The sequence below is a fragment of the Rhinolophus sinicus genome, chromosome 1 (genome assembly GCF_057876585.1).
Source record: "Rhinolophus sinicus isolate RSI-liver-muscle chromosome 1, RSI-T2T, whole genome shotgun sequence".
Classification (NCBI taxonomy): Eukaryota; Metazoa; Chordata; class Mammalia; order Chiroptera; family Rhinolophidae; genus Rhinolophus; species Rhinolophus sinicus.
In genome coordinates, this window is record NC_142501.1 from 76,083,258 (window position 1) to 76,109,512 (window position 26,255).

The window sequence follows — 26,255 nt, forward strand, 5'->3', positions numbered from 1 at the left end:
AGTAGGAAATGATATTGGAGAGGTGGTCAGAGGCCAGATCACAAAGAGCGTGTAGCCCATGCTTTTGAGTTTCTTTACAAGGCATCGGGAGGCCATTGAGAGTTTTATGCTGGTGAGTAATAATGTGACCTATGTTATACAAATTCACCTGTGGCTATGTGCAAAGAATGATTTGTAAAGGGGCAGGGAAACTGGGTAAGACAATATTGTAGAATCTAGGCAAAAGATTATGGTGGACGAGATGGCAAGTGCAGATGGATAGTAGTAGATACAGTTTGTATTATGGAAGTAGGCGGTCCCAGCTTTAATGTCAGAGTGCTTGTGGTGAATAAAGGAGGGGAGAAACTTTGGGTTTTGACTTGAGCAATTTGAGTGGATAGTGGTGACTCTGCAGAGGAAAGATCATGGACTGTGTGGGCCTTTTGGCTAACAATAAGGGAAGCCTGGTGGAAAAAAATGAATTGGTCTAAAAAAGTTACATACCAGCAGTGTCCACACTCAAACAGCATTGAATCTTCCCATTTTATCCTCCAAAGACTAAAACTGAATTCACGTATGGCACTCTCATACTTACATTTCTGAGAAAACCTAGCAGAAGATAATGATTGTAGGTAAATTATTAAAAAGAAAACTACTAAGAAAGATATTGCTAAAAAGAATTATTTCATACCTACTAAACAACCCAACAAATATTTATTGGCAGAATAGAAGTACTAAAATAAAAATGCATAGATGGGAAATGAACTGTTGTCTGACATCTGGCAGTTATTAGCAGTATGAGGTTGGAGTGTCCTCATATTGTCTCGGTGCCTAAGTCTTCTCTCTTAAAAATTTAGATCATTGAATACATTTTAAAGTTGGCTTCTAGCTCTACACTCCTATTCTTCTTTGACTTGAGGGAACTTAGTATATTTCAATACATCTGTCATCAAAAAAACAAAATTTTTACCTCTCTTTTTTAGTGATTTCTTTTGAAAAAATTTTCAGCTCTGTATCTTTAGGTGTAAGCCCAGTTCTTAACTTTATTTAGTTTGAATGCTTATTTGTAAATCTGTTATCCAACATGGTTGCTACCATGTTTCCCCGAAAATAAGACCTAGCCGGACAGTCAGCTCCAATTTTCTAATTAGGTCTTATTTTGGGGAAAACAGGATAAAACATGAATTAACATAAATTTTAGGAAGAATAATAGAATATTGGTGTTTGAAGGTGGGACAGAGATCTTGCTGATCTGATATGCAATTCCTAGCGTAATGCCCCTGATCATTTTATAATGCATCCCAGTAATTTTCCTCTATTTCGGGGTCACATCTGTTCTCCAGAGCATCACAGAGCAAATCTACTCCCGGATTCATATGAAGGGCCATCAAATGTTTGGAAACAACCATTAGGTGTTCCTGGTGTCTATAGTTTCTTTCCTTCTGGTGAATTATCTAGTTCCTTCAAGCATTCCACTATTTCTTATAATCCTATTGGCCTTTCTATTCAGTTCTTAAGCTTGACAATCACTTTTGGCATCAGCAGATTATTTATCATCCATCATTTGTACCAGTCTCGAGATTATAAAACAAATATTAAATAAAGCCAATATTACCTATTCCAAGGTGCATAGGTAGAAATGAATACTTTCCATGCATTCATTCCGCAAATATTTGTTAACTGTTATTCACCATGTCCTATTTTTCTCTCTCCCATACACTTTGAAGCAATCAAGCATAGAGGGGCATTTTCCTTTTAATGAGCTTTTACAGACATGTAGAAGGCAATGAAATTTATACGTTCATTTGTTTCCCTTTACCATTCAAAACATATCTGTTTATCTCTCTCTAAATTATTCTGAAAATAACTAGCAAATCTTGATTTTCAGTTATTGTTGTGCACCTCGAACCATAAAATGTGCCTTTGGGAAAAGGCAGTACTTTCAAGCACAGACCAGGGAACTGGATCACCTAGGTTCGAATTCCAGCTCTGCAATCATCAGTTTACATCCTTTGGGAAGTCATTCAAGCTTTTCAGTCCTCAGTTTTCTTCTCCCTAAAATGGGAAAGTTAATAATTTTACCTATTTATGAAGTTACTGTAATTTAAGGGCTCCAACACCAAGCAAGTACTATGAGAGTGTTGTGATTTTTATTTCTCTAAAGGAGTGGAGTGGTGCCGTTTAACTATGGCCATCCTTGGCAGGAAGTGAAGCTGTCCCATCTGTCTATGTAGCCTCTCTTTGTTGGAGGAATGAACTGTATCCAAGTTTTTTTGAGGGAAGGGGAGCTGTATTTGTGTTTTCTTTTTCCCTCTTCATATAGAATAAATTTTAAAATAGACTGGGCATCCCTGAGACCTTATTCAATACCTTGTCTGTAATAAAAGCCCTTGAATTTGGCCTTATTCTCTTTATCTCATATTGAAAACAACTGATATATATAGTCCTCAGTGCTACCACTTCTTGTGAAAGAACTTTTGCAGGCAAATGGATAAGGATAGAAGTCATAGTCACAGTGGCGGAGACCCATCAGAAGTCCCCAAAATATTGCAATATCTTCCATTTTTTAAAAGTGAAATCTTCTCCAACTTAAGTTTCCAGAGGTCCTGGATATAGTTTTGAAGAGAAGAAAGAGCTTTGTTAGATTCTACATCTTTCTAGCGGTGATGACCCTCTACTTTAATGTGCCATGCATTAATGCCACTAGCTCTGTTTTCCTGGACAAATGGAATAATTGATGGAAAACCCTGCATTTACTCACTGGAGGGAATGTCACTGACTCGATATACTTTTAAAACCTAAATTAGACTCTGCCTACTTAAAACCTTGTCTCTCCTTAGAAAATGTCTTCGGCACCCAAGAGAATAGAAGTGAATTGTTTCCATGACTACACTGGTCACTCATTTTCAGTCCCCAGATCATTACTTCCTGCTCAAGGCACATTTAGAAGCTTTCACAGATCACTGCCCACAGATACAGATGGATTGGATTCTTGTGGGATGTCACCCTAGCCTTGGAAAAGCTGTAGTTACAAAGCTGTAAAAGTTTTGTAACTAAAGAGAACTGGATGAAATTTAAAGAGGAAACCTACAAAATACATGATTAGAGATGGACAGAAAAAGAACAGTTAAGATAATATAACTGGAAAAGGAAAAACATGGTAAACATGCCTTGAAACCCAGTAGTATACCATATGGAATTTTTTTTTTATTTATTGTTGGTATATTGAACATTTTCTCATACCCATCAAGAATAGAAGTGGCAAGAAAGTTATATGTTACAGCTGAATGAATTGATGGAGATATTGCACAGATTTTATGTTCCAGAATGCTAATTATAGGTGTGTGCTAAAATCCTTTTATACAGTACTGGCTCTGGGTAAAGTAGCAGAATCATATCAAATATTTAACAGTGACTTAGAACAAGTTCCATTGCATGAAACCAGATGTCACCAATAAAACTGAAAAGGCCATCTAATTATTCTCTGGGGGAAAAAGTACTTCTCAGAATGTATATTTTAGAAGAAGATATCTACTTGAAAGCAAGACTCACCTAAAGATATACTGGGTAGTCTCCCAATAATCCACAGAATTGAAATTAAAATTGACCTCAGGAAGAAATAATGTGAATAGAAGTTGTCTGAAATTTCCAATCTGCTTTAAATAGTACAGTAGAGAACTGAGGTACAATAAACCTCTTTAAAAGAGGTCAGGGAGAGTGTAAAATGTAAATGAATCCTTCCTCTAAGCTCTTGCCAGAACTGTGTTCCTAAAAATGAAATGAAATGTCAGCTGAAAATCCCTACAGGATAAAGGCTGACATGCATAGCATGGCATGCAAAGCCTCTCAGGATCCAGCCTCACAGGTGGCCCTTCCGTGCCCTGTCCCCTTTCCTCACACTCCCTGAGCGTGTGCCTGGCACAGCTCTAAGCACTTTATGTACAATACAGTCTCTCATTTAATCATCACAATGACCCTGCAAAATAGGTACTAGTCTCCTTCGCATTTTAGGAATGAGGAAACCAAAGCACAGAGTGACTGAGCAACTTGTCAAAGACACCCTGCTAGTAAAGAGCACAAAGAACGTGACAGTCCCAAACACATGATGATGGCCTTTTTGGTTTCAATGCCTTGGTCGTACATTCTCTTTGCCTACAATTCCCTTCTCACTACTTTGCCCACCTCACGCACACTCTTTCTGGTAAACTTATACTATCCTTTAAGACTCAAATAAAACATTGACTCTAGAAAGACTTCCCCAATTATCTCTGCTAGAATTGTTATTCTCTTCTCAACAGCTTTTGTTCGTGTTACCAGCTTGGCTCTGACCATTTGGTTTCTAGTTAGTGATTTGTACATCTCTTTCCTGAGATTGGGAACTCTTTGAAAGCAGGACCCTGGCCTTATTTGTTTTATTTAAGTACTCATTCTTGTATATAGGTTCTCAAAAGTATTTGTTTAAGAAACAAATTAAAAGATTACAAAATTGGAAAATCTCAAATTATGTTTTTTGAGACTTACTGAAAATCAAAAAGTGAAAGTTAATTATGTACTTCCAATATATATGTACATATGGTCTGTTAAAATATCCACCTTATTTTTCTAACACTGACGTGGTAAACATAAGTTTAATGCATAGACATTTACTATTTTCACAAATTCTAGAACATGCTAGACAAAATACAGAGAAATATGCTTGAAATTAAAAAGAAACAAAAACACTAATTATAAATCTCTCTTTTTATCTTTCAGGGCCCAAACCAGTCCAGATTGTTATCCCTTATGAAAGTTACAGTACCTCTATAATTTTATTTGTTCAAATGCCTGATATTGGAGTGTTTGACGGCATACATATTGTAACTGAAGGAGGGCCCAATGTAACGAGGCCTTTAAAACATGACAGTAAAATAACTGTTGACAATTTAACCCCAGGGACAGAATATAATTTTTTGGTTTCCGTCATCAGTGGGACTAAATTAAGTAATATGTATTATGTGCCTACAGTAAAAACATGTAAGTATTTTAGGACTTGAGTAAGCCTTTTCTTGATTTTGATTTTTGTGTACCATTTCTAACTGGTAGGCTATGTTCATTTTAATGCAATTGTTTTCAAAGATCTTTGAAAATAATTGCAAATACCCCATTACAGAGCCTGATCTTTTATTGCCCAAATATACAGATAGCGCTAACTCTGTGTAAAATTGATAAGTCATAAATTTTTTTAATCTATCCAGTAACAAAAAATATGCTTACGTATTAATCAGGATTTTCAATGACTTAATCCAAGAGTGAGGAATGTGATTAATTGTAGGCAGATTATGGGCACTAGATTATATGTTTTGAGAGTGTCTTTCAAAACATATTAATAATCTAAGTGTATGTTTGCTCTCCCCTATGCTGCCATTTGTCTGGAAAGAACTAGTGTGTATTTTCCTTACCTCTTTGAACATTTACAATTAATATACATTGTACTTGTTCATACCAATACTTACATTTTGAAATTCATGTTGATTTTGATTTATCTTTAAGTTACCACAAAATTCTACAAATACTAATATTGAACATTTGGGAAATGTGTAATTTATCTAAGGTATTCATCCAGTAGATGTAGAAATAAATGGCACAGAGTAATAAATGCCATACAAAAATCACATGGAGTCCTAAAAGCATTCAAGTGTCCACTATAACATGTCCAGTTTCTTAATCATTTACTCTTTCTGTCTATAAATCTTCATATATATCATTATACGACCATGTGTCTTCTTCCTCCCAAATTGTAATCCTTCCATTACTGTTTAACTTTTCCATAAAATACTCCCAAACTGATGTCACAAATCATATTATTCCAATAGCATTTAAATATATTTATAATCAGTATACACTTATATTTTATTTTTGCTTACAATTTTCATATTATTTTTATATCTTTACTCTTTGCCTCTCTTCTTTATATTATAAATCATCGTGGGCAGCATTCTCTTTGACAGTTTTTGTTTTTGCAAATAATTAGTATTTGATCATCTAAATATATCAATATTGTGATATTAGTCAGCAACATATATCAGTATATAAGATGACAGTTTAAAGCTGCCATTTTTTCAGTTTTTCTGAAATAATTTATTTCTTCTATTCTAGATTGGGTCTTTAAAATTTGAAAAATAACCATTAAAGATTATCAGATTAAAATTTGTTTTTAGCTTCAGCCAATATTGAATACAAAGAGGATTCTTTTACTTTGTCTAGACGTCAAATTTTTCTCTCTGTTGTCTTTTCGGTTTATGCTAATAGTTTCAGAGAGCTTTAATCTCTTTTTCTCCTTTGAATATTCTGCATTTGCTTCTGTGAGTTTGCTCCTATGTAATTTTTGCTGCAACATCAAAATTAGCTGTATCACTGTATGTGTAAACAACTATTTTAAAGTAGGATAGAGAGATAGTTGATTAATATACTTTATTGCTCTTTTTTCACACTGTGTTTTTTTTTCTCCCTTTAAAGGGATAAACTAAAAGAAAAACCCAGTTAGAAAACGTCCAAAACAGAATTTAAGTGTATTGTGTGTTTTGGATAGGTTTGGAAGCACCATCAAATATCCATGAGGGCAAAGTTACAGACTCTTCCATAGAAATTCTCTGGAATCGAGCTGATGGGAATTTTCACCATTACGAAATCACATGCATGAACTGTGCTGCTCCTTTTATGGTATGTTATAAGAGGCTCTTGGAGGAATTAAACTTGAATCTTTCATGCTGAATCCAGTAATACTGCATTCTTACATTAGATAGTAGTGAAACTGAATAACCCCTAGTAACCCTTAAGATTTTGTTTTTTGCTTGTTTTCTATTGTGGAGCATTTCTTAAATGAAAACAACAACAAAACAAAGCAAAAGAAAAACAAAAACAAAAAACCCTGCTAATTTATTCTTTTGGATTGATAGGTCCAGAAGGTCGTGCAAGAAGCAGCGACATTCTCCCACCTGGATCCTGCCACAGTGTACACCTTTTCAATTCGCACTGAAAAAGAAGGTTTTAAAGATAGTACTCCTCACATAAAAGGAATACAGACAGGTACAGCCTGTCTAAGCACTTTAGGTGTTATTCAGTCTTCAAATATTTATTTGGTTCTTTTAGGAAAGATTTAGTAAATAGTACATTCTTCTCAGATTTTCTTTATGGGCTGGCAGTGTCCTCTCTGGTCTCTTTGTCTGTTTCTCCTTCTATGGGTTAGCACAATCTCTTTTGTGTATGTATTGCCAGACAATAGATGGCTGATTGCCTGGAGTCTGGCCAGATTCTCCATCTGTCATTTAATTTATCCATTGTTCAGTTACGCAGACAATGAAGTGCCATTTCTCCAGTGTTAGCAACTTACTTCCAATGGCAGATGGTGATTTATTACAGGTAGTCACATGAAATCAAGGATGATTGGGAAGGATGTACGCAAAATGCATGTTTTCACAGCTAGGTGAAGTAAAATTGTCAACTATTCTACTAAAATAACTATTTTAGTTATTCTTGACACTTATGCTACAGGAACAGTGATTTATATACTTGGAAACTGGTCATGTCTGGTATTCTTTTCTGTTACAACAATGGAATTAAGAGAAACGTATTGGCAATTTTGTTCCTTTCTTATACATGGAAGAAGTTTAGAGAGGAAACAAAATATATATTGTACACTATTTAATTTAGCCTTTCTCCTCAGGAAAGATGGGAATCATTTCTTATTTAGATTGCAACTAACTTTCCTGCTGATTAACCTTGTCACTATTTGGTATTTAGTTTGAATGAATCCTAAAAATCATTAAATATTTCTGAGGGTCGTGGTTGTACAAGACCAAGATATAATTTCTTCCTACATTTTAGAGACAAGGGTGATATTGAGTACAATACTACAGGGATCGTATTGACTTCAAAGTTTAAAATGATTCTTGCTGTTTTTTTTTCTATTTTCATCTACAAAGAAGAATAAAAGGAATGTCTTGGTTACCCTCAGTGTAAAGAAACTCAGGGACATCTTGAGAGTGTTTCAGGGTTGTTTTAAAGGTGCTTAGTGTGGTAGACAATGTTATTTTATGTGTATGTTTTAAATGATACAGCCCCAAGTGCAGTTGAATTTATGAACCATAGTAGAAACTCAAATGAAGTAACTGTTAGCTGGCCTTCACCTAGAAGTCTTCTGGATGGATTCATTATTTCAATATCTAGTGAAAGCTTAATGAAAGAAGAAATCCTGCCCTCCACAAAAAGGTATGAAAATATTGAAAAGAAATCATGACAAGTTACATGGAACACAAGATTAACATTTTATATATTGATATTTTAGATAGCTATATTAGTGGTTTAATATAAATAGAAATTAGAAAACTTTGCAAGACTTTTGCAAAAAGAAAACTTTTTGGACTATAATGTGATTAGAATAACTGATGTACAGTATGAAATTTATTTCTGCAAGTAGGTAATAATGAATTATTTCAGGATAGCATCATGCTGTTATGTATAGTATACGCTTTTTGACTTAAATGAAATTTCTCCATGTGAGAAGCTATGATTTCTAATTAACTATTTGTGCTTAAACATAACAAATTGTTTCCATAATAGACAATAAAAACAAAACATACATAAAATTCTTTCTACCAGTCGTGTGAGAAAATGGTTTTCCAAATGTTTCCGAGCTAAATATCTTAATACGTGACTTTTTTTTTTTACCATGTAGGACATTCACATTTGATAGCCTTTCTCCAGGGACTGACTTTTTAATTAGTGTCATAACTACCAAGGGACTAAAGAGAAGCCATCCCACTGCCCTCATGGTTAGCACTTGTAAGTTCATTTCATATTTAATTGTAATTGACTTTTCATGTTTAAAAATAAGGGAAATAGCTGTGTTTAAAGTCTATCTAATTAAAAATGAATGAATATGGAAGTGGTTTATGACATGCTTGAGGAGAAGGAGAGCTGTATTTACACGGAGAGTGTCTGAGTTATATTCCTGCCTCTATCACTTATTGGTTAGATGACCTTGGGCAAAACTGTAACATTCTCAGTTAGAAAATAAGAACATTATTCCTGCCTAGGTATAAAAACTTGTTACTAAAATCAATTGCAAACTCCTTGTGAAAGTTCAAAGTACTCTAAAAAACTACCTAAGGGACTATCATGGAAAACTCAATATTTCTCTAATATTTTGCCTATATCTATAACATTTTATGAAAGAACAAAGCCTTGAAATGTGACAAAAATAGGTGGCACTGTGCTTTCAATTGCATTATTTGGGTTCAGTTTATCTTTTCTGACCTTAGTGGCAGCATTTACACATATGCCTGCCCTGAACTTATGCGGACACTCCAAAGAGCCCTGTGGGTCATAGGTGCATGAATGTGTGCTCAAGTACTAATGCTCTAGCAGTGTGACAGAAGGATTAATCGCAGAATTTGCAATTCGGAGGAAGGGAATTCCCTGGGAAATGCAGCAACAGTCAAATCAATTCCTGGAAAATAAACGTAAAAAAATGAGCACTTATTGTACACCAGTATGGTACTATGTGTTTAAGTTACCACACTGAATCTCCTCAGATTACCTAAAATGTAGATCGAGGCCTAGAGGTGTTCCTAACTCATGTTTGAAGGTGAGATTTAACCCAGGTATCTAACTCTACAACTGATATGACACTGCCGCCTCTCATAAAGACCATCCTAAGAAATATCAGAAATAAATGAGAAATGGCTTCATTTTTAAACATGATAACTCATTCCTTTATCAATGAAAGCTTATTAGATTGCCTCTTAGATTTGGGTTGTGTCATTATTTCTGTCACCAACACCACCTCCAAGGTTGTCATCATTGCTGCTATCATCATCACATTGAGTTCTTGGTCTTTGTCAGGCACTTTGCTAAGCCTTTTCTGTGCTTTATATCACTTAATTTTCAATGACAATCTTTATTCTATCAATCATAATGAGATGCATATTTTTTATAAATGAGGGAACTGAGGCTTAGAGAATTCCAGTAGCTTATACAAGACAGAGATTTCAAGCCACATTTCCCTGATATCATATTCTGTTCTTATAACCACTATGCTTCAGTAGAAGGGCTATAGGAAGGGCTGACTCTACCCATTCTTGGTTTTGTGACTGTATGAATAATGATTCTATTTGGACCTCAAGTTCCTCAGTTCTACTGGGTTTAATAATACTTTTTGTGTTTAAAGAGGTTGTGGCTTAACTGTGTTTTCCCACACAAGGCTGGTAACTTTTTTTTCACCCTTCCCACTCTACAATTTGACTTCTATCTTTTCCTGTATATTGATAATTTTTGGTCTTTTTATACCTCTCTTTCTTTGCAAACCACCTCAAATCCAATTGGAAGTTGATGGAATAATAATAAATGTACTAAATAGAGCTAAAATATATTATGGGAATATGGGGTAATAATAAATTAATTGTATTTGTCAGGGAATATGTGTCACAGAAAAACAGAATAGAAAGGACTGTGAATCAATGATACAGGTTTAAATCTACCACTGAGCTGAATTCTAATAAACTTAGATCAATATGTAGGTAGAGACAAAAAAAATCTCATGCAAAATTTGAATTTTAGAGACTAAATTATTCCAATAAAATGTTAATATTACATTTCTTCCAGTTAAAGAAAGCAATACAAAATTTCAATTTGACATATGAATTAGAAATACAGATACGTTACTTATTTAAAATAAGTTTCTAAGTTTCTAGAACCTAATCATATAAAATGTTTAAAGAGCAAAGGATTTGTGAACTTAAGAAAGGGGTCTAGATATGTCTCTTACTTTATGCAATGCATAAAATTGTAAGTTAAAAATCCCAATTGTAATAACTTCATACTAAATTCTGCTAGAAGAAAAATGTGAACATTCATGGTTCATATAGTTTTAATGTGGAAATGGCTTTCTAGAAAATTACTTTTTCGTTTCCGTTGTAGGAGAAGACTGAAGCTCAGGGTAAATAGCTGGGCTAAGATCCATAGTGCTAAAACTGACTTGGAACACCTAGGTATCCTGTCCTGTCTTCCACTGTGTGACAACCCGAGGTTACCAGTCCAGTCTAGATATAATGGTAGGCATTTTGTAAAGATATCATTTCTGTGTCTTTTTTCTTGCTCTAGATCCAGATCCACCATCAGATTTGCTGATTTTGGGGCAGGAAGAAAACACAATATATTTGTCATGGAAATTCCCACAAGGAGGCTTTGAAAAGTTTCAGGTAAAAAACCAGTGCCACTATCATACAAACTTTATGTTTATTGAGGTCTTTATTTCACTCCTTTTTGTCCTTCATTTTATATTAATGGTTTTAGAAATTATGGTACTCCTTTAATGTAAAATTTTTCTCCAAAATAACTTTTCTATTTACTACTTTAAAAGTACCAAGTTGTCATGGAAAGTGTTCAAAGTTAAATAATAGCTGACCCTTGACTTTAAATGAGTTTGGATTTTCAATGGAGATAGACATGTGCATACATAGTACCAAAAAAGTGAATAAAGGAATGACAGTGCTGGAGGATAATGCTTCTGTGACAGCACTGACCAAAATAATAATTCTAGAAGTTAAAGCTGGGTGATGTGCCACAGTCTCTCTCTCAGCTCCATCCTTGAAATTTAGTTAAGAGTGGAGACTTCCGGGGCGGCCCATTAGCTCAGATGGTTAGAGCAAGGTGCTCTTAACAAGAAGTGTTGCTGGTTTGATCCTCATGTGGACCATTGAGAGCTGCACTCTCCACAACTAGATTGAAACAACTACGTGACTTGGAGCTGATAGGTCCTGGAAAAACAAATAATAAATAAAAGTGTTTTTTAAAAGGGTAGGAGAATAAGATGTACAGAGGAGCCACTTTTTAACTGTGTCTGCAAGGTAAATGTGTACATTCCATTGCTTTTTATTCTTAATAATGTGCCCTGGCCTCAGGTGAGGACATACGGCACAAACCCTACATGCCACATTGTGTGGTTTGCAGAGAAAGTAAGTGTTCAGGGACAGCACTGTTGATTTGTAGTCTATGGGGGCAAACGACTTTTCCATACTTTCTCTGTGGCAGAAGGTGGTAATTTTAGTTGAAAATAGAAAACAATCTAAAATAACTAAGAAATAAAAAATAATTTGTTGTATTTAATACACGTGTGCCTCATGAGACCAAACAGAAGAATATAACTGCGTGTTTTGAAGAACTGGAATCAGATATTTTAAGCCCATTGAGAATCCAGTGATTACTTTCTTTCTGTCTGTCTACTCCTTTTGCTCACCTGCTTTAGTTTTAATTCTTTTTCTTTGTTTTTCTGATGACCAATTTTCTCTATTAAGCACTCTTTGTGGCAAGTGGAAGAATGCCATACACAACTTTCAAATACAAATAGTATATTACCAGACACAGAGAAAGACAGATTCTCCCTAAATGCCCGAGAAAGGGACTGTGATTATTCCACATTGTATTAGATACCAGTTTAGTTCTGGTCACAGTGGTTGTTGGTCCCATATCTTTGAAAAATGGTAGCTGTAGGTCTTGGATGGTGGGGTTATAAAGAGGATTATTAGAATTTGGACAGATATGACAAAAGGTGTTTCCTGTAAATAAAAAAGTAATGTAAAATTCAATAATTTATAGAATCAATACAGTCAAAAAGGAAGCAGAGCCGTAAAATTACCGCACTTGAAATTAACTAATTAGTACACCTGGGTTTTATGTTGAGTATGAATTTCTTAACAATTAAGGAAAGGGGAATCAAAGTAGTAGTCATTATATGACAGACATAAAAAGAATCCACATTTATTTATAGTACCTGCTACTGAAGACAAAAAGGGATGTAGTAGGTGATATAATGGCTTTGCAAATACCGTAGCCTAATTCCTAAGACCTGGAGCATATTGTATTGTATGGCCAAGGGGAATTAAGGTAGAAAATGGACTTAAGTTTGCTAATTAACAGGGGCTTTTAAAAATAATTTTTTAATATTTCAATGACAGTTGACATACACCATTATATTAGTTTTAGATGTACAACGTAGTGATTAGACGTTCATATAACTTATATAGTGATCTCCTTGAAAAATCTAGTACCTATCTGTCACCATGCAGTTATCCTAATACAATATTATTGGCTATATTCCTTAATCTATACTTTACATCCCATGAGTATTTTGTAACTACTAATGTGTACTTCTTAATTCCTTCCCCCTTTTCACCCACCCCTCCAATCCCCCTCCCAACTGGTAACCATCAAAATATTCTTTGTATATATAGTTTGTTTCTGTTTCTGTTTGTGTATTTATTTTGTTCTTTAGATTCTACATAGGAGTGAAATGATATGGCATTTGTCTTTTCCTGTCCAACTAACTCCACTCAGTACAATACTCTTAAGATCCATCCAAGTTGTTGCAGAAGATTCCATTCTTTTTTAATGGCTGAGTACTATTCCATTATATGTACACATATACCACCTCTTCTTTATTCATTCATCCATTGATGGACACCCAGGTTGCCTCAATATCTTGGCTATTGTAAATAACACTGCAGAGAACATATGGATGCACATATCCATTTGAAGTAGTGTTTTGGGTTTCTTTGGATAAAGTCCACCAGTGGAATTACTGGATACTTCTTTGTTTCTTATTATAGTCTTTCTTTTAAAGCATGTTATGCCTGGTATAAGTATTGCTACTTTAGTTTTTTGTTTGTTTGTTTCCATTTTCATGAAATATCTTTTTCCTTCCTTTTATTTTCAGTCTCTGTGTGTCTTTCAATCTTGCATGAGTGTCTTGTAGGCAGCATATATAACGGTCTTGTTTTCTTATCCATTCAGCCACCCTATGTTTTGATCTATTTACATTTAAAGTAACTATTCATAGATATGATCGTTATTGCCATTTTATTACTCATATTTTTTATTTTTTTCCTTATTCTTAAAGAAGTCCCTCTAAGATTCCTTGTAAAACTGGTTTGGTGATGATGAACTCCTTTAGCTTTTTCACTTCTGAGAAGCTCTTTAACTGTTCTTCAGTTCTAAATGATAGCTTTGCTGGGTAGAGTAATCCTAGTTGTAGGTCCTTGCTTTTCATCGGTTTGTCCCAACCACTTCCGGCCTACAAAATATCAGTTGAGAAATAAGCTAATAGTCTTATGGGAGCTACATTGTAAACTAACTGCTTTTCTCTTTGGCTATTTTAAGATTCTCTCTTTGTCTTTAATTTAATTTAAGATTCTCTCTTTCTCTTTAACCTTTGGCATTTTAGTTATGATGTGCCTTGGTGTTTAATTATGATGTACCTTGGCCTCTTTGGGTTTATTTTATTTGGGATTCTCTGCATTTCTTGGGCTTGTATGTCTATTTCCTTCTCTAGGTTAGGGAAATTTTCTGTCATTATTTTTTCAAATAGGTTTTCAATTTCTTGCTCTTTCTTTTCTCCTTCTGGTACCCCTATGATGTGAATGTTGGTACTCCTGTGATGTGCTTGATGTTGTTCCAGAGGCCCCTTGTATTATCTTCATTTTTTGAATTCTATTTGCTTTTCTGATTGGGTGTTTTCTGCTACCTTATCTTCTAAATCACTGATTTGATACTCTGCTTCATCTATTCTGTTGATTCTCTCTAATGTGTTCTTTATTTCAGTTACTGTATTCCTCATGTCTGACTGGTTCTTTTTCATTTTCTATCTCCATTTTTATGTTTCCTAGCTCTTAAAGTTCACACTGAGATTATTGAACATCCTTATCAGTATTTTGAACTGTGTGTCTTGTAGATTGCTTGTTTAGTTTAGTTTTAATTCTTTTTGCTTAGTTCTTTTTTGTCACTTTTTTATGTTCTTTCATTTGGGACATGTTTCTTTGTATACCTATTTTGGCTGTGTTCCCATGTTTATTTTTATGTATTAGGTAGAGCTACAATGTCTCCTGGTTTCAGTAAAGTGGCCTTATGTAGAAGATGTCCCATAGGTCCCAGTGGCACATTCTCCCTTGCCACCTGAGCTAGGTGCTCCAGGTGTGTCCTTTGTGTGGGTTTTGTGTGCCCTCTTATTGTAGTTGAGCTTTGATTATTGTTTGCACATTAATGGGAGGGATTGACCCTCAGGGTGATTGGCTGTGAGGAGTGGCCGTGACTACAATGGAGAAGCTGTACTGCAAGGGCTGAGCCTATGGAGCCAAACTCACTTTAGCAAGGCTGTGGTGCCTGCCTAGTCTTCCCTTTGGGTGTGTTCCCTGTGGAGGCAGCTGGGTGCTGTTCTGGCTAGGTCTGAAGCTGGCCATCAGGAAATCTGTCCGTGGGGCCTATAGAAGGGGCCATGCTGCAGATTAAGTTCAGGTGCAGCCTCTTTCTTGTCCTGAGCCACCTGGAATGAGCCACAAAGCAATTTGCAGATGGCAGCCATCTGTGCTAGGCTTGGAGGTGCCTGGGAGAGGCCAAGCCATGTACAGAGACCAGCTGCCATTAATGCCAGGCTTGGGCCTGCTCAGCAAGAGGTATGGGGCTTGCTGTGGCCAGATGCTCCTAGTTTGGGATTTTTTTTTTTTTTTTTTTGTGGTTATAGGGTGGAGCTGGTATAGGGGCTTCCTGGAGAACTAGAGTCTGTGCTGTTTGAATTTTTTCTTGACCTCAGAAGCAAAGGGAACTAAGACTTTCTTATCTTGGTTGCCCAGACATGGGGTAGACTAGTAAGAGAGGCAGAATCTAAAAGTGGTCAACAAATGTTAAAAGATAAAAAGGAATTGTCCTCTTTGTTACAATGCTTTAATTAGCTGTAGTTTAAGAAAATAGTTCATAACTTATAATAGTTTAACCAAAATAAAGTGAAAGGGACGTGTGTGTTTTTTTTTGTGTTGTTGGTTTTTAGGATGAGAATATTATGTATGCCTTAAGGCTTAGATAAGAGATTCCTAGAACAGAAACAATTTTCAATGTTCAACAAATTCAACATTCAATATACAAAATATTTATTCCTTTAACAACAAACACTTGTCTTTGAGGTACTTACATTCTAGAAGAACTGCAGATATGAGAATGTTAGTTACTAGAGCAAGAGGTCTAAAAAGACTGAGGAGGTGTGGGGACAGAGCCAGGAGTGCAGTTTCCAGGCTGTCACCCTCATGTGAAAATGTGCTCACTTGGGTAGTAAATGGCCATCAACTGTGATTGGATGACCATCAGCTGTGGCTAGTTGGCCGTCAGATGTAACCAGTGAGCCATTGGCCACTAATATAACTGCCGTTGCTACACTAGCAGAAAATGGGGCTAGCAAGAAGATGGTGTCTGAGCGAGCAGGAACGGATTGCAGTTAGCATAGAGGATTGCAGCTAGCAAGTGAGGCTGGCTGGCAGAGAAAAGTAGATGGCAGTTTGCGGATAGTGTGGCTCCTGTTGCCTGTGTTTCCAACCCAGTCTCCAGCGAGAATATAGTGACTCCCCTATCTATGGCTCCGTGGGTGTTCCTTTTTGGCCTCACCATGTCCTGCGTTCTTATGTGGGGAGCGGGAGCTGAGACCCCACAGGCTGCCCCGCATGACAAATGGTGCAGCGAGCAGGGTTTCCCGATTGACAGGAGGTAAGATCAAGTGTCCAAAATCTTCTAAAACAAAAGGAAGGAGGGTGCTATGTGTTAAGGTCTGGTTGATCAACCAGGGCAAATTTCAAAAGGAACTGTCTTAAATGAAATCTTAGGTCACCAAGTATGGTCAATTCTACTATTGCAATATTAATTTCCCTTGACTTTTGATAGGTCCTCAGAAAATCAAAGTATCTAAAAGTTCTCTTCCAATGTGAAATGATAGAGTCTGTGTGGCATGTAAGGTCATTAAAGTCTATGTCATAGAGAACGTAAGAACACAAGCATATTCCTCATGAGATTAGGGCATCAACTACAGTCAATTTTGTTATTTTCTTTTCAGAAGAAGAATTAAGCTCTTAGTGACATGCTTATGCAAAATATCCTGTTAATAAATTTTATAATAGGGTTTTGTTTACAAAGCAGACATCCTTACTTTGTTTTGATCAGCATTCTGGAAGTTCAAAAGATAAAGAACATTTATTAATATGGACAAACTGTAAAATTCATTTAAACACCAAATATTTGTTCTATTAATAGTTAGTAATCCTCTGAACCTATGAAGTTGCTGACTTTTAAAAAAATGAGCACTGGGAGTGTAAAAGTTTATATATCCTCTAAAAGAATCCCAGAACTGTAATGGAACTGAAAGGTATCATCTATTCTAAGTATAAAAATAAATATGAGCTTGCATATTTAAAACCTAAGAGAATTTCATTGTAAACTTAGAAAAAAATAAAATAGTAACATAGAACATTTATGGAAATTTGCAATTTCCTTCTTTACACCTTTCAACTATCTTTTTATGAACTCTGAATGATGTTATTTATAGACTAGCACTGTCCAATAGAAATATAATGCAAACCACAAGGGAGGTCACATGTGTAAAAATTTTCTAATAGAAACAGCAAAAAAAAAAAAAGAAACAAAGGAAGTTAATTTTAGTAATATATTTTATTTACCTCAAAATCATCAAAATGTTAACATATAAGTAATATAAAATTATTATTGTGATATTTTACACTATTTTCTCATACCAACTCTTCAAAATCTGGTATCTGTTTTATACTTTAGAAAACGTGTCAATTCAGACAAGTTGAGGTACTCAGTAGCCAAATGTGACAAGAAGCTACTATTGCATAGTTACAGAGTGACTATTATCAACTGGATAATGATAAGGTGGAAGAATGGCAAAAACTGGTCCATTGATGCACAGCTCACATCCTACTTCTTTCTTGAAGCTTTCTCTGATTCCATCATGAGAGAACAACATTTCCTTGTTCAAAGCTTTTATGAAACTTTCATTTAATCTTTTCTGTGTTACTTTTAACATGTTGTCTTTTATTACTATTGTTGTATGTATGCTAACATCCCTCTGCCATGTTCTTGAGGAATGGACCTTGTAGGTCTCTATAGGGGTATAATTTGAAGGTACTATATACTGAATAAAGCAGCACTTTATTTTATTTGTCCATAGTTTCTATGTTCCAAACCTCATGTGCTAGCCTTCTAACATGATGCAACTTTCATATATATACCTGTGCTCACTTTTGCTGTGATTTTACGAGGTGTGGTAGGCAGTAGAGTGGAATAGAAGGATCAAGACCCTAAAATTTCTTCCTTTGAGTCCCACCTTCACCTCTACTGTGAGACCTTGGACAAGATTTTGTACTCTTTGGTCCTATTTTTTTCATCTGTCAATGAAGATTATTGTTTTTCTATAGAATTGTTGAGGGAATTCAATGAGATGATGCGTTTGGTAACTGATCTGTCATGTAAATTTTGTGAAGGCATCCCTTTTGTCTGCTTTGATCACCATTTGGTGCCATTATCTAGAGGAGTATCTGGAATATGAGTAGCAGGATTCAGTGAATATTTTGATGTATGAATGATTGAATTATTACTTTTTTTTTTTTAGTTTTCATGGTTCACATTTCATAATTAATGAATTTAATTTTTTTTTTTTTAGTTTCAGGTAAAATATGTATATATATATACACACACACACACTCACACACACAGAGGGTGCTAAAAAAGCTGTATTAAAATTGTAATAATATATACTGATAACAAAAGATGACTACAAGTCACATTTGAGTTCTACAATTATAAGATGCACTCAGAGTGTTTACCATCAGCATCCAGACACTTCTGATTACGGTGAACTACTGCTTGAGAAACGTTGACCAAAGTGTTCACTTGTATTCATTTTTTTTGGTACCCCCAGTATATATTTGTATTAGTTTCAAGGAATTTAATTTTAATTTGATTATTTCTTTACCATCTCCCTTGCCACACAGCAATTAGAATGCTCTTTCTTGAAAGTAAAATAAATTATATCATTCTTGTGCTTCAAGTACCTCTTACCATGGCTTATAAGACTCTACCTGGCCCTTTGTGACACCTGCTCCTTCCAGTATTTCCCATCTCAGGAAAGGACACCGTTCTGCAATAACTTGCTTGGTTATCTTCCGTTCTTCCTATTTTTCCCATCCCTCAATCCATCAGCTAGTTCTGCCACTTCTATCTCTAAAACAGGTCCTCAGTGTGTCCATTTCTCTCCATCTCTACTGCACTCCTGTCCTGGGCACTGTCATTTCTTAATGAGACCAGCAGCCTGGGTGACATAATAACCTCTCACCTCCTAACTGGTCTCTGTTTCCATTCTTGATTTTCTTCCAATCTACTTTCCACATAAGAGCCAGAGAGAACTGTTAAAAACAGTGTCTCTCATTAGTTTGACACCCTCCATCGATTTTCATTGCTTTTCAAATGAAAGACCTTACCATGATCTCAAGACTTCACTTGATTGGACCTTTATCTAACTATTCTGGCTGCTCAGTTACTATGTTCAAACCATATTTGACTCTTTCTATTCCTCAAGTACATCTCCATTACAAGGTTTTTGTGCTTGATATTTATTTTCCATGGATATCTTGCCTCCAGTTTTGGTTGACTTTTTCCTATCATTGAGTTCTCAGTTCAAATATAATCCCCACATCTCCTTCCCTGATTACTGAATGTAAATAAAGCTGCTCTTTCTATTCACTCATGGTGTTGCTGATTTATCTTGCTCATTTCTTTATTGAGTTGCTTGTTAGTGGCTGCTACTAGAATGCAACTTCCCTACAATCAGAAGCCTTTTCTGTCTTATTTATTGTAAGATCCCTAGTACATAGAATAATGCTTGCCCTGTAATAGATGTGCTTTAAATATTTGATGAATAAATAGAACTTCACATAACAGTGTTCCCATAAATGAGTGGGGTGATGATGGAGGAAGACATCAATACTGAATATAATTATCAGGAAAGAATGGAACTTGAGATGAACTTTTAGTAATGGGTAGAATTCCAACTCATGGAAAAGAGGAGAGGATATTCTATGCTAGGAAGTTCACAAAGTCAAGAGTGAGCATTCTATTTGTCATTTGTCAATGTCATTCAATGAAAGGGGCATCTTGAATAATAAATCATTCATGAAAAATTCTATCCTTCTAGAATGATTCAATTCATTTCTATATTCAGTGTAGGTATTCATTCACTAGTGAAAAATCTAAGCATTTTTTATGTGCATTGTGAAAGATCCATGTTTTTTATCCTTGTCTGTCTGTCCTAATTTATGTATTTCAAGGCAAATGCCCAAAGGAATGATCCTTGGGGTAACTGAGGCCATAAAATTATTTGTTGCCAGATAAATATATGATTGTAGAATTACTTTTTACTACATATATATATATATATATATATATATATGAACACGTTTCTTTCAGAGACTGTAAATTATGTATCTGTTATTAATTGAAACTTATTTTGAGACATCATGTTAATATTTAGGATTCAGATTATTTTTATTAACTATATTATATTACTAAGGGTTATCCTAGTCTTACTCAGCCAATGAGATTATTTGTTAAATTTTAATGAATTAAGCAACAGTATCCTGGTTGCTTAGCAAAGTGTACTTGAATAATTGGGATCATTTTCCTAATCATTTAAAATTAATCATCCCAGATCTTCAAGCTATGCTTTAAAAGTATGAAGAAAAGTACAAATGAAGTTTTTCTCCCCATTGGTTTCTATTAGGCACGTGTAGAAGGGATATATTGTATATCCTTATACAATATATACAATCCTATATATTGTATAAGGATACTTACTATACACCAAGTACGTGTAGTCTACATACTTTGAGACACAAACATGTATTTTTCAAATTGCATTTTTTTAAAAAAATTACATATTTTCATCACTAGATCACCGCAGACAATATCTTTTTTTTCTACCCCTTCATTAGTGTTCTAATAAGACTCTTTTTTGTATGTCTGAATTTAGCACTCTATTAAGGTTACATTCTTCTGCTATTACATGGTACTTTCTCCTATTATCCCTTTTCAGATCAGAAGTTCTCAGCATTCTTCTCACTCCTCCTATCTTTTCATATGACAGACAAGTAAGGTAATTGTCAGTGACACCTTATAAATCAATAAACGGTGATATGTTTCTAGACCTCATGATTATCTTCCTTCAGTAACAAAGCACTCTTCCCACAAGACAGCAATAAACATGTATGCCTAGAAAATTTGTTTGACTCCTACCACATAACAGTGTTTTATAAAGCATAATAAAGTTGAAATAATTTATAAAACTAATGTGATTACTTCCATTGAGATATATCTTTCTGTTTTACAAACATGAAATATGAAGTAAAGAAGAGTAAAGATTGTTGTAAATAGCCTTTAATGAATAAAAAAAAAAAATCTCCAATGTAATGGAACATCAGATTACTCCACTGAAAATTTCTAAAGGCATTGCCAGTTCTCAAAGCTTTAGTGAATAATTGATTGGCTCAGGTTATGATGAAAGATGGGCTGGCATGGAGTGTGACATTTATCATTCATTTAACGAAACATTAAAGTGCCTTCTCCGTTCCAGCTGTCTGTTTTTATTCTCTCTTGCTGTTTTTTTTCTACTCTTCTAACTAACACTGACTTTCTTCCAATGACATCTGTTTCACAATCCTCCAAATTCTGTCTCTCTCTTGAGGCACATGCATGAGTTCTCTGAAGGTCACTGAGGGTGAGTCCCATTGCCCACTTCCTTGACGTGACAAACCAGCTTTGGCTCAACTGATTTTTTGAAGTCCTCTTAGCTCTTCCTTCTGGCATTGTATCCTGCTGTTTATGCTGGTAAAGTCTGTTTGCACGGAGGCCAGGCTTCTTGGGTAGGGTACTGGCAAGGACTACTCTCTATGGTCATACTTGTACCATGGAAGACTCTGGCATCTTTGTCAGGGCAAAGATGGCCATATAAATTACTCCACAGCTCTTTTCTTTTCTTTGCACTCTCTCCCCAATTTCCTTTTTCTCTGATCCACCAGAAACATGAGCAAAAAAGTCTGCTACCTAAGTACATGACCAACTAGGAGGTGTTATTCTCTCTAGCAGGCACCCTCAGTTGATGGTGATGATACCCAAGGAGCCGTCCTCATTTACTAGGAGTATGGGGTGTGAGGAGAACCCCTACTTCCCACCGCTTGGGCAGCCAGGAAAAGTCATGGTATTCTTCACTAGGCCTGCTTTATGCTTCTCTTGTCTTCTGCTTTTACGGGGTGGAGAGAGTGGGTATGAAACTTTACAGAATATGTTTGCTTTCAGGTGACCAACAGGAAAAATCCCACTCCTTATGTAGTATATCTATTACATATACACATATGAATGAAATTTATAAACAGTCTGAAACTACTGGCCTTTTAGTAAGTAAACTTTTCAGTCAGTCTATATGCTTAATACTATGTGAACTTCCCTGCTATTCAACCTCAACTAGCCTCACGTGACTTCTTGGTGAAGACTAAAAGGATTACAACCCCCAACTTGCAGTAGCAGTTTATGTGAATGTGACTAGTACAAAGTTGGTGCTAAGTAAACCCCTTTTAAACCATGAAAAAACATAAATTTATCTTGTTCTGTTTCTAGATATCTTATTGTATGGCATCTAGAAAGGAAAAACTATCTAAACTAATTGTTTATGGCAACAAAGCCAAAGTAAAGAATCTGACTCCGGGTGTGGACTACATGTTTCACATGAAGACAGTTAGAGGCAAAGACTACAGTGTATCTGTAATGAAAAAAGTGACTACAAGTAAGGATATATCATAAATAAATTCTTTGCTTTATAGTTTTATAAGAATGGAAAGTATTTTGGCTCAGCATAAATAAAGCTATCTTAAAACACAAAGTCTGATAATAAAGGAAAAATGATGATCATAAAAATATTATTAAGAGAACTCTCAAAAATATTAACTTAAAAATTGTGTATGTCTAAATGTTTTAGGAACTACATAGAGCATTTTTTTAAAATATGAAGCCGGTGTGTGTGTGTGTGTGTGTGTGTGTGTGTGTGTGTGTGTGTGTGTAATGTATGTAACATACATGAAGTATGAAATCTGGCAATTAAGTTCGTGAACTTGTTGCAATGATGTTGCTAACCTTTTTTGATATTGGGGATTATTCATTATGAATTTGTACCATCTGGACAAACAGTTAACCAAGTTTGCTATTTGGAAGTGCTGAAAACATTGCATGAAAAAGTTAGATGACCTGAACATTTTGCCTGAACAATTCGTGGCTCTTGCATCACGACAATGCACCAGCTCACAGGGCACTGTCTGTGAGGGAGTTTTTAGCCAGTAAACAAATAACGGTATTGGAACACCCTCCCTAGTCACCTGATCTGGCCCCCAATGACTTATTTCTTTACCCAAAGATAAAGGAAATATTGAAAGGAAGACGTCTTGATGATATTCAGACATCAAGGGCAATACGATGACCGCTCTGATGGCCAATCCAGAAAAAGACTTCCAGAATTGCTTTGAAGTGTAGACTAGGTGCTGGCGTTGGTGCCTAGCTTCCCAAGGCAGTACTTTGAAGGTGACCATAGTGATATTCAGCAATGGGGTATATAGCACTTTTTCTAGGATGTGTTCGCAAACTTAACTGTCAGAGCTCATATATATGTATGTACGTAGGTGTGATTAAAAAAATATGGTGAATGTTTAAGTTACAAAAAAATTTATTACTGTAAAAGACACATTGCCATTAGTCCCCCTCAAAATACTCCTCCTCACTTCAAACACACTGATCCCTTTGTCCTTGCCACTTTCTGAAGCAGTTCTGGAAGTCTTCTTTCACGAATGTCTTTAGTTGTGCTGTTGTGGCTGCCTTGATGTCCTAAATTGATTCAAAACGTTTACCTTTCATGATCATTTTGACCTTGGGGAAGAGCGCAAAGCCGCATGGTGCCAGATCTGGTGAATAAGGTGGATGAGGACACACTCGAATGTTTTTATTTGACAGAAATTGCCATACCAGAAGTGATGTGTGACATGAAGTGTTGTCATGATGGAGTATGATTTACAGCACACTTTCAAACTCTCAACTGTAGCTCACACTTTCAAACTCTCAACTGACTGCACCAAACAAGTTGAAACTTGTCACATCCTATTACTAAGGTTCCATGTGCCGCTTCCCGTATTGAAGATCCCTGCCTTTCTGTTGGATGGCACTCGGCAGCAACATTCACCGTATTTGTTGATCATACCTTGCAATATTCCATAACAATATAAACACAATTCATTTTCTATTGAGGCAGGGTTTCAATGAACAGAGAACTTCTATCCTCTTTTCCCTGATATTTGTAAATTCATTGTAAATCAGTTTCAATATGTTTTGGGGTTGGGTGGAGTAATAGTACTTGTTACCAACAATTCTTGTAAAAATTTGTGAGATCTGCTGGATCCCCTCTCAGTGAAGACCATTATTGCAAGAAATATTACTGCCATTGATGAATGAATTAAAATGCAACACATAGTACTGTTAAAAACTTTGGTATAACCAGAAGGACCACATTTGAAAGTGCCCTTATTTCTGGCCCTTGCTCCCTCTTTATTTGTTCTGTTTCATCTTCATTCAACATTAGCTAACTGCTAAGTGGTAGCTAACAAACTTATGATTATATTGTTTAAGGATACTTCTGGTCACGAGCATTTAGGAGGCATACAGAGTCTAAAGGAATGACTATTGAAAGTGATTGATTATTGGTTAAGGAAAGATGTTTGGGAAGTAGGGAGATGTTAATATGCCACTTAAATTAAAACTTGTATGTATATATATATAATGTTCTATTTCTCTATTTGCAGAGCTGCACATATAGGATATTATACATGAATAAATTTAAGGTTTATTACATAGATGTTTAAATTATATTATTCATGTTTGCTTTATTTTTATAGATATGTGCAATTTTCATTTACGTATAATTTACCTTTTCAATAGAACCATCTAGGATATGTGGCTTAACACTAAAAGCTGTGAATACTTCTTCTGCAAATTTAATGTGGAATCCAACAGAAACCAACTTCACACATTACAAGATTTATATATCAAACAGAACATTTGCAAAAGAATATCTTATTTGGGGAAGCATGACTGAGTACATACTTACAGATCTGACTCCTGGTGGAATATATAACATCACAGTACACAGAGTAAGAGGCAATGTTGAAGGATCTGGAACATTTATCAGAGTTGTTGCAGGTATACAAATTTTTGATCTTTTTAAAATTCACATTTGTATTGCCTATTGTGCTGTAAAGATGAAATTTCACTGTATTTTTAAATTTGAAAACTTACAGTCTGTGGACTATTCAGAAGGTAAAAATGTTCATTTTACTGGAATATCCTGAGAATTTTTTAGATAACATATGGATAAAACAGTATCTGGCACACAGTCAGTGATAAATAAATGTAGCCGTTATTAGACTTAGTTTCACATCAAGTTAGAGGTCCAGCTAGTGAAATTTCATGGTTAATTTGGGGATCATTCATTATCCTCAAGACTTGTTTGTTGTCTTTTATGTCCTACAATGTGCTATATGCATATAAAAACATAGTTTTAGGATGTTCAGATAGCAGTAAAGAATAGAAGCATGGAGACACAGAGTATAAGTCAAATTAATAGATGAAACAATGGAAGTGTGTTCATATTTAGTTTGGTTGTACAGAAAACAGAATGACTAGCTCCATGGCATGGGTAGGGAAGGTTCTTTGAGCCTGGTAATGACTGTAGAAGGATGAGGAACTTCCTAATCAGATTAGAGAACACATGTGTTATGTAGAAAAGGGGACTCGCACAGAGAGGGGACAGCCTGTGCAAAATTAAGGAGGTGTAAATGAATATGGTGTATTTGTGGAATTGTAAGCAATTCAGTATCACAAGATTCTGTTATTTTTATATAAGAGAACAACATCCTATTCTGAATAATTTAAAGTATTTTTTTTAATCCAGATGAAGCTATGAAACCTATCAATATTTTAAATTTTTCAAAAGAGTACATGATTGCAGCAATAACTTGTGAGATTACTCTTAAGTAATCTCTAAGGTTGTGGATTCAACAGATAATCCAAAACAGAGATGTGATGATAACTCAGTCTATGGACGTTTGTTATGTGGCTGTTACATACTGTGTTTGTTTCTTATTGCTGCTGTGACAAATTACCACAAGCTTAGTGGCTTAAAATGTCATAGTTTTGTAGGTTATATATTCTGTAGGTTATAGATCTCACCAGGCTAAAATCAAGGTATTAAAAGGTCTGTATTCCTTTCTGTAGGTTCTAGGGGAACATCCTGGTCTGTGCTTTCAGGTGATTTGCAGAATTCA

General features: G+C 35.3%; 1 protein-coding gene across 1 annotated transcript in view; it reads left to right on the forward strand.

Moving 5' to 3' along the window:
* The window catches only part of PTPRQ (protein tyrosine phosphatase receptor type Q), a 241,992-nt gene that overhangs the window by 14,758 nt on the left and 200,979 nt on the right, over window positions 1–26,255 (forward strand). Inside the window, exons 11-18 of the mRNA XM_088800966.1 lie at window positions 4,732–4,992; window positions 6,548–6,678; window positions 6,915–7,044; window positions 8,076–8,226; window positions 8,693–8,799; window positions 11,119–11,216; window positions 22,513–22,678; window positions 24,871–25,131. Of these exons, the coding sequence (XP_088657092.1) occupies window positions 4,732–4,992; window positions 6,548–6,678; window positions 6,915–7,044; window positions 8,076–8,226; window positions 8,693–8,799; window positions 11,119–11,216; window positions 22,513–22,678; window positions 24,871–25,131 (1,305 nt within the window). The remainder of the gene's footprint in view (window positions 1–4,731; window positions 4,993–6,547; window positions 6,679–6,914; window positions 7,045–8,075; window positions 8,227–8,692; window positions 8,800–11,118; window positions 11,217–22,512; window positions 22,679–24,870; window positions 25,132–26,255) is intronic.